Genomic DNA, 15,123 nt, shown 5'->3' with positions numbered 1-15,123 from the left:
TTTTATTACTAATGCTGGCTTTGCACCCAACAACATTTCAAGTGGTTTCAAAGGCACAGAAAAGATTCACAGTTGGAATAAAACCCACAGAGTTCATAGTGTTTGTCTGGGCTGCCCTGGCCTTGGTCTTGACTTGGTCTCGATCCCCAAATGTCTTGGTCTTGTCTTGGTCTCGCCTTGCCCTGGTCTTGTCTCGGTCTCACCTTGCCTTGGTCTTGACTTGGTCTCGAACCCTAAATGTCTTGGTCTCGCCCTGCCTTGGTCTTGGTCTTGTCTTGGTCTCGCCCTGCCTTCGTGTCTTGGTCTTGACTCGGTCTGGATCCCTAAATGTCTTGGTCCTGTCTCGGTCTCAGAGCACTCTGGTCTCAGGTATGTCTTGGTCTCGGTTTCTTGTGGTCTAGACTCCAACACCAGATCAAGTTTGTCATTTGCAAAGTCTAAATAAGCTGACACTTGGGTACAGAACACAAACAATTAAAATATTTATCTATCCATCATCCAGAACACAAGAAAGACAGAGGCAGTGAGTCAGAGATAGAGAGGACAGAGTATTATTCTCCTTTGGCTGCCATCAATCGAGCACAGTCCTCTTGTCAATAGAGATCCTGCATCCATCAGTCAGCATGTATAATTTCAAAGATATCATTACCAAAACCAAAACACAGAATGTAGGCCTCATTAACACACAGCCTTCCTTTTCATTTACTGCGACGAACACTGTCAATACACCATGCACAAATAATGTACACAGCAAGTGTGTTGCAACTTTTTGTTCATACACTGAGTGAGAAATCAACACTATAATTATTTTGACAGTCTCTTTAGTCCCCATTTTGAGTCGTCAACAGCAACAGGAAATAGGAGGAAACAGGTTTTTTTTCATCTTTTGTTTTTATTTTTGTTGGTCCTAATGATTATAAAATGTAGCCTTTATAGTCAAGGAATGCATTAAAATACCACTAGATGATTACTAGATGAAGGAAAATGATGTAATACATTGCCAAAATTAACATATGTATTTGATCTTGGCACAAATAATCATCTAGTGATATTTTAATGCATTCCTTGACCCAGAAAATGTATATATTGACACCAAGATTGAGTTTTCAAAGTGGCTTGGAAGACATATTGGCACTTATAGACCTTACATGGCCGCCATCTTGGACCTGCCATCTTTATGAAGTGGCTACCCCCTAAAAAATTGAAAGCTATGGTGATGGAGACTATGTGGAAAAAATGTGTTACTTGTCCAGCATGTTCCCATTCTTCCCAAATCTGGTCCTAAGCCGCCTGTTCTCAGTAGCATAAGCTATGTTGACATTAACTTTGTAAAATGCTTTTGTCAAGGTTTTATTCCATTTTCATTTGGGGCTGCAACAATGAATCGATAAAAAAAACGATAATTAATTGTTGGCAAAGCATTTGATTGTCGATTTGTTGCATGACGTGATTATTACGTCACACTCAGGCAGTTCAGTGTTGGACAGCATTTGGACAGCTAAAACTTTAAGTTCATTTATAACAATGATGGTAATAATTGAAGGTTTAATGCAACTGTTTGTGTATGTGTCACAAAGTGTGTGGTTCGATTTTCTATACCAGCACTGTATTTCCAATGTAAAAAAACAACTCCCAATTTCTTGATTCAAGGGTTTGAGTTTTATTGTTAAACCATTAAAATGTGAATAAATAAAACTTTAAATTGTCCCTTAGTTAAAAGAAAATAAAAGACATCCAATAAATGTGCTCAATAGGAAACAGGGTTCACCAAAATCACTAAGGAAACTAAAAGCAGGGTAGAAAAAATAAACTCAAACTACTGTCTGTGAAAATGGCAGCGCCACAGTTCAATTCAATGTTCAAGCTAGCAAGGGGGGGTGTTCCCCTTATTAAAAGGGGGAAGAGGAATTCCTCTTGGTCTTGATCCAGAAACTCCAATTGTGTGATTAAGGTCAAACAAGAGTTGTGTGACTGTATAAAGATGCTGAATGCATGCAAATGGTAAATCCCTTGAAACACATGCCTACCTTTAAATGAACTGGGAGGTCTCTCTAAGCACAGAGGGATAAGAAAAAAGGGTATGTGTCAGAGTCTTGACTCTATGACGCTCATGTCTAGTCTTGTGTTTTCCATAATCTGGTTTGCCAACAAACCACCTCGACAGGTCATGCACTTAAATCCCCACTGAATGAAAGAATGTGTGCACCTTCAATAAAACAGCAAGAGAGAATGGACAAACTGAATAATTGAGTCCACAGAGAATGAAGGACATCCTGATCCTCCACTCTTAAAAAAAAAAAAAAAAAAAAACAGTACATGCTATTTTTGCTGTAGGGACACTTACTGGCATAACACACACACACACACACAAAGACCACACACATATTCACTAACACAGATACACAGTCTTGTTTGTATCTGTTTATGCATGTTTCTTTGTAATATGTGTTTATCCATGTGCACACACAAATTCACAAGCATACATCAAAGGCTCGACCCTTTTCAGAGGAGGCCCCTAGACTAAAAAAAGAAACCCTCTTCCTCTCCTTTCACTTGTTTTTTATATCCGCTCTTTGTTTTTGCTGTATCCACCGTTGATAATCATTCCCAGCGAGAATTTGTTTTCTGTTGAAAAGATGTTTAAAAACCATCTATGGCCATTGGTAAAGACAAAGCCCCGGATTGTCAGGTGTGAATCCATAGAAATCACCCCAAAAGTTGCCAAACACTAATATGGGTCCCAAGTCTGTCCTCTGTCTTTTGCCTTCTTCACTTTTCAAAAAATGTGTGCTCAAACAGGCTGTTTGGAGATTTTCCCTTTGTGACATCACAAAGGGCAGTAACCCCTCCCCCAGGTGGGTGACACTCCCACAGCTAGGTGTTTGTTCTGCCCTCTGAATCTGACTTCTCACCGTAAAAGCGAGAAAGCCCAAGCCACATCCCCTTCCAGAGAGGGGGCGTGGTCAGACACAGCTCATTTGCATTTAAAGCTACAGGCACAGAAACAGCCTGTTCTGAGCAGGGCTGAAATAGAGGGGTTATTAGAAGTGCTAAAATACTGAGTGGTTTTTTAACACGAAACTTCACAGACTTGGTTTGGGGAGCTCTGGGGCTTATTTAAACTTGTTGAAAAAGGTTCTGGACGAAGGAGTGTGAAAAAAAACTTGGGGGAAGAGGTTATCTGATTTTAGTGTTCAGGGTCACTGTACATCGCTTTTTGCACTTAAACAGCATGAAGACTGCCTCAAAATTAAATTCAGAAAAATGAAACCGCATCCTCTGTACTTAATCACGTTCTCTGAGGCCTGGCAACAAGGCTAATCAAATTTGATATGATTTTTCCTTACATAACTGTTTTATGTGGGCCTCTGTGATTTGCAAGGCCATTAAAAAAGGGCTTACCAACGTTTTTGTTGTCTTCTTTTAAAGTCTATGAATAATAGCAAAATGTAAGGATATGACTTTTAGATTATAATACACATGGTTTACTTTTATTTTATTTTTTGTTAGACCATTTTTGACATGGACTTTTAAATTACTGGATTTATGTATTTATAAATGTGACAGCTCTCTGTTAATGTTTTGCCTTTATTAAAGAGCCCATGCAAGCTATTTCCACATGACCAGTGGAGAAAAGTAGTTTGGTTTGAAGACTACAGTCCTCTTTCTAACATTCTCTTCTTACCTCATCCTGCGCCTTAAGTGAGGCAATGCTTGTGGTTATGTGATTTCTGGGATTGCCCCAGAGTTTATGCAGGTTGGATACTTTGAAAATCTAGCTTACTGTGTCCTTTTTCTACAAAGTTGCTGATCCCCCGCTTCACACAAATTCTGCTGCTAGTTTTCAAAAGTCCTCCAATGCAAAACTTTTTGATGTAAATGCGATAAAATGGGCAACACAATTTTAGAACATCGAGTTGAAAGAATATAGAAACTATCACATTATCATTTTGGTAGCTAAAGCTGTTTTAGCTAGTTATTGGTGTAGTAACTCCAAGAAAGATTGAATATAGTTGTACACTAGATTTACATTTGAAGCTCCTCAATTAACCCAAGCAGAATTAAGCTGTAAAAGCAATAGAGCCACTTTGAAATACAAAACTTTTTCTGGGGCCCATACACTTTTGGGGGGGGTTGGGGCTTTATGAAATCGACATAACTGTGCGGACTATGACATATCATCACTACAGCTGTTCTTCATAGTGTCATTTTATCGTCAAACTTGACAACAAGATATCATGGCGATATATACACATTCAAGAAAGTCATCAACCAGTTACCTAAACATAATGGTGAAAGCAATATCCATGCAGAGACACAAAAACCTAACCGATCACATTAAGGTGAATCATGGTTAAATCATCACTATGGGTATTAGGGCCCGACCGATATGGGATTTTTGTGTTTTGATACCGATATTAGGGAGAGAAAAAAATCTGATATTGATATATTGGCTGATATCTTGTTAGATCTATCTTCAAACTGTAGAGAAAAATATAGATACAGATAGACACAAAGATGGTCTCTCAACGGGAAAGTAACTGCACATGTACGCTTGACACTCTGGAAAGTAATAATGTTTGTTGTAATCAACATAGCAGACCTTTCTGGTGAAAATGAAATGCAAGTGTAACTCAAATGAATTGCTTTTTGAGTGGTGAATTCATCTAGTAATATCAGATAATATCTGCCATAAAAGTAGCCGAGACCGATAGTCACTGGGTATGCTAATATCGGCCGATATTATCGGCTGGCCCATTAATCGGTCGGGCTCTCATGGTTTTTCTCTTTTCCTTCTTGAGGCAGGCTTTCTCACAGTCCTCCTGTAGTACCCAGAGCCCACACTTTGGCAAGCACTACTCTAGATCTCAAGAGACCAGAGGAGAGGATAAACAAAGAGAAACAGGCAAAACATTGTCCTTACCAAGTTTAGAAACACAGAATGTCAGAGATTAGAACAGGTGGAGATTTGTGTTGGAGATCAAATCAATGCCTTACTGTCTTGATCAACTGTGACTGGTGATTTGATTGATTATGATTTGAGAGTCGGCTAATATCGATTAGCTGAGAGAACAGCAACTGCAAGATCACTCAATTCTGTTTGAACCGTGCCCTTCCCTCTTCAACATATTCTAAGTCTTTCCTCTTTAATCTCTCAGATGTCATTATTTGATTACCTCATTAGTTAATATCCCTCTTTTATCCAATTCTTTTTATTCAACATCTTCTCCTCCGGCTTGTTTTTTCCCCCCAACACAAGCAATTGATATAAAAATGTGGTATTTGGAGAGAGACTCTGTATATAAATAAATCATGAGTAGCATCTCTTTTATAGACTGTTCCTGAAGCCTTGTAGCGGTACATGTGGCATAAAAGCATTAAATAGTAATGGCAAATCACTTTATTTTGTCAAGAGAAGAGAAAGGAGCAGATTTAAACCTCACCTGTGGCTTTCAGAAAAAACTAAAAACACATTATTAAATTGTAGAATTCAAATAGTATTACATTCTCATGGTTCACACCTTCTATTGAATGAAAGGCATTTTGTTAGCCAAGAAATAAATCCAACTTCTGTTACATGAATATTTTTTTCCCAAATTTTGATGGCAATCCATCCAATTTGAAACATTTCAGTGCTGCTGCTTGCATAGTTTAAAAAAAAGCTCCTTACACAACTATTGATATTGCTGCTCCCTTGAGCAGTGCCACTTATTACCATGCTAAGCAAACAAAGTTAATTATTTGAGTTGGACAAAGAGGGACACTCAGCAAAGCACCAGTTTGGGTAATTTTTCACTTTGTGTCTTCATTCCTCAAGCAAACAAGCAGGTATCCAAATCTTTTTCTTTTTCCAAAGGTTCTGTTTGAAATGAGCTTCACACAGCCACAAACACATTTTTAAAATGCCACTCCTATCTGCAGGTACAGCATATCTTTGTTTTATACAGATTAAGTTCATCATCGCCCCTGAGCAACGGTTGAGCGGTCATGTCGACTGTTATTTTTGGCCCCTCGCAAACACGGAGCGTCGCTGTAGGGTAGCCTGTGGGACAAAGACACAGCGATGCACTCTGGGTTGGATGTGTTTATTTGGGTAAGAGCTCTAAGAATAAACTGCATATTTAAATATCATTCCACATAATGACGCTCCACAGCAACCAGCACAAACAGGAAACCTGTGACTTGGAGGAATCACACTCTCCATTTTCTTTCTTTTTAAGTTTTTTTCTTGAGGGATTGCAAATGTAGACCAACGACCAATTTCCCAAGGTCTGTGAGATATAAATATATCACTTATTAATATTTATAGAAACTATGCGGCATCAGTTTTGCCTGAAGAAATACATTAGTCAGTGATCTGTACTTAGGCAGGAGATTCCCCTCTTGCAAAGCATAATATAATATTAAAGTGAAAAAACAGTATTTTAAACTGACTGGATTCTACTTAATAAGCAATGCTATCAAGAGTAAAGTCCATTATGAGTTAGTCATAGTGAAATATTGATTGTGTGCTAAACTGACTTTTGGTGTCTTCGTTAAAGGGGACATATTATGAAAAATCCTCTTCTACAGTGTTTTTGAACACATATTTGGGTAACCTGAGTGTCTACTGACCCTCAAAATGTGAAATAAACCCATCCAGTGCTTTGTTTGTGGTCTGCATAAGTCTTACAACACAGAGAAAAATGCTCTGTTTCAAATGTGCTCTCCTTGTGACATCACAGTGGGATTCTGGTAAAAAAAAAAAAAAAAGCCCTCCCCTCCCCTGGTATCTCCACCTGTGGACTCCACCCCCAGCCTAGAACAAAACTTTTGCGCAGGTCGGCCATTTTTATTCTCTCTACAGAGGAGTGATGTCTACGGGGAAAACTCAGAGGGGGCCCGTTGCATTTAAAGAGACACACACACCAAAACGGAGCATTCTGAGAGAGCTGGTTTATCAATTTTGGGAGGTAAATTTCTTCACTGAATAAAATGAAATAAATTGCAATTGTATACGCTACTCACAGACGGTCTTAAAGATGGCATATCACTGTTTGGAATAGGAAAACATTTAAATATACACTGATAAAACCCAGGCCACTGACCTCTCCCGAACTTGAACAGGTCCCCACCGCTCTGCCAAGTACAGCAGACAAAACTCTAGACCAGTGGTTCTCAACGGGTGGGTCGCGGAGCTGTTTTCAGCGGGTTGCAAATGTGTGCCTGGGGCAGGTCCTGAGGCTCGACTAGTTGAGAACCACTGCTCTAGATCTGTTTTTGACTCTGGATTGCTCCACAGCAAATCTGCCCGTCTTTCCCTATCATCTCTCGGTTCACTTCTTTATTCAATTCACTGTCTCCTTTCTACTGAGCGCACAATCCTTCATCAAGTCTCAGAGCAATCTGTTTGATGCAAACACCCACCGGATCGTGGGTTGGCGGCCTGCCAGAACAACCCCCCACACCCCCTCACCCCCCCACACCCCCTCCCCTCCCCACCGGATTGCTGATGGACGGTCTACCTCCCCCCACCCCCTTGCTCTCTATCCCTCTTCCTGCATCTTATCCCATCTCTCCCCCTATCCCTTTCCAAGCCCGGCGCAGTCTAGGCCTGTGAAGACTGTTTCGTCATGAGCCGGGGATCCGGCCGAAGATTTCTGCCTTTTAATAAGGCAGTTTTTTCTTACCACTGTAACTTTTGCTGCTTTGCTAAAGTGCTCATGATGGATAGGCCGGATCTTTGTAACATAGCAATAAGTAAGGTCCTTTACCTGCTTTTTGTAACATAACAATGAGTAAGGTCTTTTTACCTGCTCTTTTGTAATGTTAACAGACAATGAGTAAGGTATTTTACCTGCTTCTTGTAAAGTGTCTCGAGATAACACTTGTTATGAGTTGACGCTATACAAATAAAAGTTGATTGATTGATTGAAATCCCTCTGGCTTTAAGCGGGATGACTCTACCAAGACAACACAACTGTCGGTAACATCATCACTGTGTTTGCCTGGAGCTGCCTTCGATACAGTGAACCGCCAAATCTTTCTCTGCACATTCTCAGGGAGAAGAGTCCAAAACACACGGCTTGTCCACAGGGGGGGCCCCTCAAGGGTCATCACAACCTCACTCGGTGCATTTATTCATCTATCCACTCCCATGGTTTTCATACCATTCCAGCCAGTTCCCTGTATGCAACAATAGCTTAACTAATGCCCACAAAGTCCGCCCGGAGCTTTGACGACCAGGTGGCCTTTTAAGGTTGACCTCCTTTGATTGGTCTTGTTGGCATGCCCTGTATTATAAACATCGGGAATATCAAACCCGACCTGTCAGCTTTTGTGGCTCTGTAAAGATTCTCCATCAAATGCGAGCAACACAAATTCAACAGCAACCTCTTCTTGGGAATATTGTGTTGGAGTCACATACAAGACAAAGCATCAATTTTTGATCACGAGGGTTTTCTGCCATGGCTTGTACCTATTACCCGCTGTGTGAAACCTAGTCGGCGACAGGAGGGGAATTGTTTGTCCCAATCTAAATATTTTAAGGCCTAAAGTAAAGTATTTATAACCTAAGTAATGAACTTGCTTCTCCCAGTATCTGACTTATTCCAGCATTTACAGTAATACACTATTCAAGTCATCCCAGACTTTCTTATCCATAGCTATTTGATTCTTTCTTTCTTGCCAGTATGAGTAATGGACTCCCTCCTAAACACCTTAATGTCAACTTTGAATTGGATTCCCAGAAGAAGAATATCAGCCGTCAATCAAATCTTGAGATACTCAGCTTCACTGTTTTTTTCATTATGCCTGTGAATAATGGACTCAGGTCACTTTCTCTTAGATGTAGACGCAAAAAACAAAAACACATTCAGGAAGCTGTTCCAGGCATATTATGTAACACTTGGTGTGGTTTGGGTTTAAATTATAGGCAGGTCAAAGCTTGCATGTCTCCCTAACATAATCTTCCAAAGGTCACGCCGAACAACAATAACAGTGATTCTAGTGACAGATGTATTATTAGAAGGTCAATTCTCATCTCGCTGTGTTTGGAAAGGTCAGAAAGTGAGTGGCAATGTTTTTAATCCATGATTGTAGTGATGTGCTTGAATGTATGTATTTGACTTCCTGTTACCATTAATATATGTAAATGGTCAAAAGGGACGACATTTGGAGGCACTTTCAGGGTCGCCTAATTTTTTGGTTGTAGTACACACACCAGGCAACAGTAGCGGGTAAATCCAAGTAGCATTACATAGTGATTCTTCGACAAACGAGGCCTCAGATTGAGTACCTCAGTCTTCTGCATGAACGGCTTAAGACACTCAAAAGCAGAGCAAGCGGTCTCGCGAGCTCACTGACAAAATGGCTCTGCCTCTTCCTAGTGCCAGAGCAGGTGTCAGAGTTTACAGTGAGAGATCATTGTGGCAAGGCAAACAGGTAAACATGCCCCGCTCTCCAAGAGTCTGCAAATAACGGCAACATTATGTGGGCGTGCTTGCCTGTCTGGGGCTGTAACAATTACTCCATTACAACAGGTCTACTAATGTCATTGTTATTGTACTTGTTGGCGCCCGACCGATATGGGATTTTTGAGACCGATTTCGAGGTTAGGGAGGAAAAAAAACGGATACTAATATATATTGACAGAAAGATAAATATTGATACATACATTTATCGGACATGTTGATGCAGGAGCTGGGGATCGAACCCTTGACCTTCCGGTTGGGAGATTAAAATCCCTCAACCATTTTAGGTGTGTTTCAGGTGTGTTTGTAATTTTAAAAAATGAAAATATGATACCTTTTCACCACAAAACAACAATGACTAATTACCTAAGCAAATTAATATTCTGATTCAGACTTCTCGCAATTAGAAGAGGGGTCACTGCTGAGGTGGAAAATCAAATGTGCTGAAATAAGCATTTGTAAGATTACACGATTTCATTTCCATATCAAAAAGTCCTGTCCACGGAGTGTTGCAATGCTGGAGTATCTCCTTTGATGTGAACTCATTTGGCTTCAAACAAACACATTTTTAGCTCCTCCAGAAGGACGACACAGAGGCACAAGGACTTCATCCATCTCTTTCAGTCGGGATGCTACTTTAAAAGGAGGGTTTTCAGATCAGCGTATTGACTCTCGTTTTCTCTCCTCAGGAGTACCAGATCGATATTATCTTCGCCCAGACCTGGGTGGACACCCGTCTGCGGTACAACAGCAGCACCATGAAGACCCTTACCCTCAACAGGTACGAGATCTACTGAACATGTCGTTTAAATTCCAGAAATTCCCCATCAACAAGCACATGGTAACGGGGAGTGAAAATATGGATAGAGACAAGCAGACAGACAGAATACTTATCCATAGAGACAAAAATAACAGATAATACTAAAGTAGATAATACACACTAATTGTAGCAATGCCAATAATATTAGTAACCACATATTTTCCTGGGAGCTCCTGAGCTCTCTTAGGCACCTCAAAACCTTTTTTAACCTTCTGCCATTCACCCCCTCTCTGTCTCTCAACCAGCAATATGGTCGGGTTGATCTGGCTGCCTGACACCATTTTTAGAAACTCCAAGAATGCCGACTCTCATTGGATAACGACGCCCAATCAGCTGCTGAGGATCAAGACCAATGGGAAAATACTTTACACACTCAGGTAACAGAAGCAAAACAGTATGATAAAAAATATATATGTATACTATATGTGTGTTTATACAGCCTACCAGGGGTTGACTTTCTTGTTGTCTGTCATTTTGATGGAGAGGGTCGTAAAATGAATATTTTTACAGCCATCAAACTCCTGTTTTGAAATGTTTAGAGGGAACAATGTGACTCTTCAGACAGCCCTGCTCCTAAATAATCGTCTCATGACATTCCTCTCCTTAGCCATAAACTTCCCATGTAATATTAGGCTTTCAATATCTAATTTCATTGCTGCTTATGCGTGTCTCGGTAATGAATTTGAAAATGATTGTTTCATTAAAAGGATATTAAGTCTGAAAAGAGGCGTTATGTTTGGGGGTGTAATTGTATTGACAGATACATCCGTCATGCTCCCTTCTCAAAATCGTGGGAGCTTCTGCTTTCTCTTTCCTCCTCAGCTCAAATTCAATCCTCCTAAATTTGGTCATTCTGGAAAGAAATGGAAATTGAGTGTGCATGAGAATCTGCACTTTGTTGTGTAACAGGATGATTGAGGCAGCCGTCTTTCTGTTATTAATAAGACTTCCTTTGACACAACAAGAGGAGAAAGAAAATGCCCATCTCCATCATGATCTCTTTTTAATTGGTATTATTATTATGGAGAAAAATGATGAATAGAACGGCACATTTTAGTATCAAGCAGAGAATATCAATTGAGTCTCAATCTGTTTGATTTTTTATTGAAAACTACATCCCCTGTGTTTGTACGGTGGTTGGGAAGTGCAAAGCAAAATTACAAAGTGTTAAACACTTTTTGAGACGAAATGTACATTTTGAAAACCATTTTTTCCATTTTATGAAACAAAAATTACAAGATGTGAAACACTTCTCCCAAGTGTTGAGACAAAAACACTTTTATCAGTCCCCAAACAAAATTACAAGCGACAGAATCTTGATGGAAAGGGGAACATACCAAATGCAGGAAGTGACCTGGAAGTGATTGAGTGAGGGGTCATTTTGTTTGTTTTGGTGGAAAATTAAATTTTAATGAATTAATACATTTTTATGTTAACCATATATGTATACACGTAAGATTATATTCATTTATATAGGTCCAAGTTCTGGATGGAGGCCTCACTCAGTCACTTCCTGCATTTGGTACATTCCCTTTCCGCCTATATTCTGTTGTTTTGTAAATTTGTTTGGGGACTGGTAAAAGTGTTCTGCAACACTGACTTGGTCATTGATCACAGCTACATGTAGTAACTTCTGTTTTTAGAAATGTACACACAATTTGGGGTTGACCTAGAAGATGACCTAGATAAACTATCTTTGTAAAAAAAAAAAAAAAAAAAAAAGTTGGATGTTGTGGATTAAACAGCTCTGTTCACTGGACACATCAACCAAGAAACCAAGTGTGATTCTGTACCATCTGGTTTGGAACCAGCTCTTCATAACAGTAGTGCAAAGAGTACGTTTGAGATGAGCAATGGTACATACCATGCATTCACACAACATGTGCTTCAGAGGCCAAGAAATGGAGGATCCAAAGTATTCTAGTTCTTTGAATGTCTTTGCTAAAGTCTCTCTCTCTCTCTCTCTCTCTCTCTCTCTCTCTCTCTCTCTCCAGAATGACCATCAACGCAGAATGCCAGCTGCAACTCCATAATTTCCCAATGGATGAACACTCCTGTCCACTCGTCTTCTCCAGCTGTGAATATTGGAATTAGCATGCACCAAAACACACTTGTCAAATATGCAAACGTTTATGCATTTAGCGATACTTAGCCGCCAGTAGAATAGTTCCATTCTACACCAAAACGTGATAACCAATAGCCATTGGTTGGATGGCTGGATGTTGCTTTGCATGTTGTTAGTTTATTATCCACATCATACGCACAAAGGCTTGCAATTGCTTCCCCAAGAACCCTGTGGGACTATATTTTTTGGATGTTTCCATCTTTATTGTAATTACCACAATGACTGCAAATGGTATTATGCAAATGGTACAAGTGGGTGACACTCCCACAGCGAGGTGTTAGCCGCAATGCTTCAGCAGGGTGCTGTGACACTGTTCCAGCTTCCTCGTCTTAAATATCCTTGTGGTGTAGTCTGAATTATTCAGGACAAAACTGTGTTGTTGTTCTGGAAAGAGTACAAACAAAAAAACTTCAGATGCACCTGCTTCCTCATCTGAGGGTCATGTGTTGGAAACAGAGTATTCCTCTGCACACAAAATCTCAAAGCAACACCGAGGGTCCCTGATTTCTGAGGTGTAATGCTTGACAATACCTGCCAATGTGCTAGCTTCGTTATTAAGCTGCTCTTTATGGCGTCATAAGCTGACACATTAACTTTTGAAGGAGAGGAAAAAGGTCCTGCCTGGGCTGTAGCTGCAGTGTTTGGCCAGGATGACCCTGCCCCTTAGCATGAATAGCATTAACCCTGATTGTAGCGGTGCGCTGTAACCCGGTATAAGTACCATCACCAGTATTACATTCTGGCACGACATGGTCACCCGTTTCAACACACGTGTTTGGTTATTGTTTACACGAGGCCACACCAATTGCTCAACCTACCAGCCACAGTGGTGGGTAAATAAAAGTAGCTCAGCTTGAATCCCCCGGTCTTCTTCTCTGACACTCTGCCAGCGTCTCACACGCTCACTGCTCGCCTGTAGCACGTCTCTTTTGATCTGTCTGGGGCTTGTAACACAGGGCTATATGCTGGGACGGATTTGCATCTGTACTGCAACAGGACTACCTTCTTAAATGTTGTTGAAAGTCTCCACTAATTGTAGCTCTGTAAAAAGCTTGAGGAAAAGCAAAGGTGATTGGATTGTAAAAATACTGACAATGTTGACAACCTTACTCTAAACACAATCGGTCAAAACATGATAAGCTACTTTTCTATCCATCTCAGTGCCCTTGCCAAGAACGTTTCTGTACATGGGCATAGACTCCAGGGCCTCTGCTGTGTCTCTTCCCCAGGACAGGAAAGAGGCCTTTGGGACCAGTATGGCACATTTTCTGCTGGTCACTGTGTCTCTTTGTCTCTTGGAGCTGATGGCAATGACGGGTTTGGATAGTTTGCCTGGTACAGAGGTGCCTCCTTGGGCATTTGTTATTTCACAACATTCTTGTTTTTTCATTTTGACAACCACAATCTAAAAATGGAATTGTTAAACCTGGGGGTGTAATTTTAAAGAACAAGGGAAATAATGCTTATGGTTAAACAAAAAAAACAGCTAACACAAGATATACAGCTTTTTTTTTTAAAAAGATGGCAAACAGGAATGAAGATAAAGAGAAAGAGAGCTACAGTTTACCTTAGCATACATAGTTTATTATGAGGGAATCATTTCAATTCATAATTTAAAACATAGTACGGTTATAGCTTATATATTCTTGCAAGAATGATTAGGATTGTTTTTTTGAGTGAGGATTTTTTAATTATATTTGAATCCCTTGTTTACATTTCAATGGGGCCCCACAGTGAGTCCTGAAACCTTGTTTCTTCTGAAGGTAGACAAGAACAACTTTGGAGCTAGGTGCCAAAGGAAGAGTGTCATTTATTACATTGTGTTAGAACATTTTGCTTCAGGGCTCTTTTCAAGACATGAAAAATGGTAATTGTCCAAATATACCAGGATAAATAAGATGGCAATAATGTTTCTCATCTATATTCATGTTAAAAAAAAAAGACTCATCTCTGGTTGATAGCTATTCTCTAAATTAGACTATTTAAATAATGCATCTGGATTCATTACAGGGCACAACAATGCACAATATATAACTGAATAATGTAAAAATTTCTTCAATTGTCTCAAATCCAACCTATTCCATACTTTTAACTTGATCTGTCTTGTCTTCCTCTCTGCCCTTCACACACTAAACCCCACTCTCTGTGTGGTTTCCAGACGGCTACCCACGAGATGAAATCATTTACAAGTGGGACCGAAACTCGGTGCAGACTTCCGACCAGAAATACTGGAGGCTTTACCAGTTCGATTTCATGGGGCTCCGAAACACTACAGATGTGCTCAGGACAACAGCAGGTGAGCACGATGCCGACCAAACAATGTTGAGAAAACTTCAAAATACTCCAGCATTTGAGTCCAGAAAAGAACTACTGATCACATAAAACTTCTTTCATTCCCCTTCTGGGAAAACAATATTTCCCTTGCCTTGGTCAGTTTTAGATCTACACTAGCAACTGGGATGGTCTTTCTTGCTACTTTTGTTTGCCATTTTCCGAGAAACTGACGAGAGCCCGACCGATTTTTATCGGCCGGCCGATAATATTGACCGATATTAGCATATCAAATGACTATCTGTATCCGATAATTTTATCGCATATCTTCCCCAAAATAATTTTTACACAAGTCAAATAGTATTTTATTTGAGTATGTTTGTATTACACTAGCAGTTCTCTTTCACAATCAGAGTGTGCTGTATGGATTACAACGACCATCGTGTCTTTATTAT

At 40.0% G+C, this 15,123-nt stretch overlaps 1 protein-coding gene across 1 annotated transcript in view; it reads left to right on the top strand.

Moving 5' to 3' along the window:
* The window catches only part of LOC132959702 (gamma-aminobutyric acid receptor subunit gamma-3-like), a 58,683-nt gene that overhangs the window by 30,784 nt on the left and 12,776 nt on the right, over nucleotides 1-15,123 (top strand). The window contains exons 4-7 of the mRNA XM_061032883.1: nucleotides 10,142-10,233; nucleotides 10,518-10,649; nucleotides 12,267-12,349; nucleotides 14,556-14,693. Coding sequence (XP_060888866.1) covers nucleotides 10,142-10,233; nucleotides 10,518-10,649; nucleotides 12,267-12,349; nucleotides 14,556-14,693 — 445 coding nt within the window. The remainder of the gene's footprint in view (nucleotides 1-10,141; nucleotides 10,234-10,517; nucleotides 10,650-12,266; nucleotides 12,350-14,555; nucleotides 14,694-15,123) is intronic.

The sequence above is a fragment of the Labrus mixtus genome, chromosome 24 (genome assembly GCF_963584025.1).
Source record: "Labrus mixtus chromosome 24, fLabMix1.1, whole genome shotgun sequence".
Classification (NCBI taxonomy): domain Eukaryota; kingdom Metazoa; phylum Chordata; class Actinopteri; order Labriformes; family Labridae; genus Labrus; species Labrus mixtus.
Note: the sequence above shows the minus strand (reverse complement) of the source record. Positions and strands in the feature narration are given on the sequence as shown.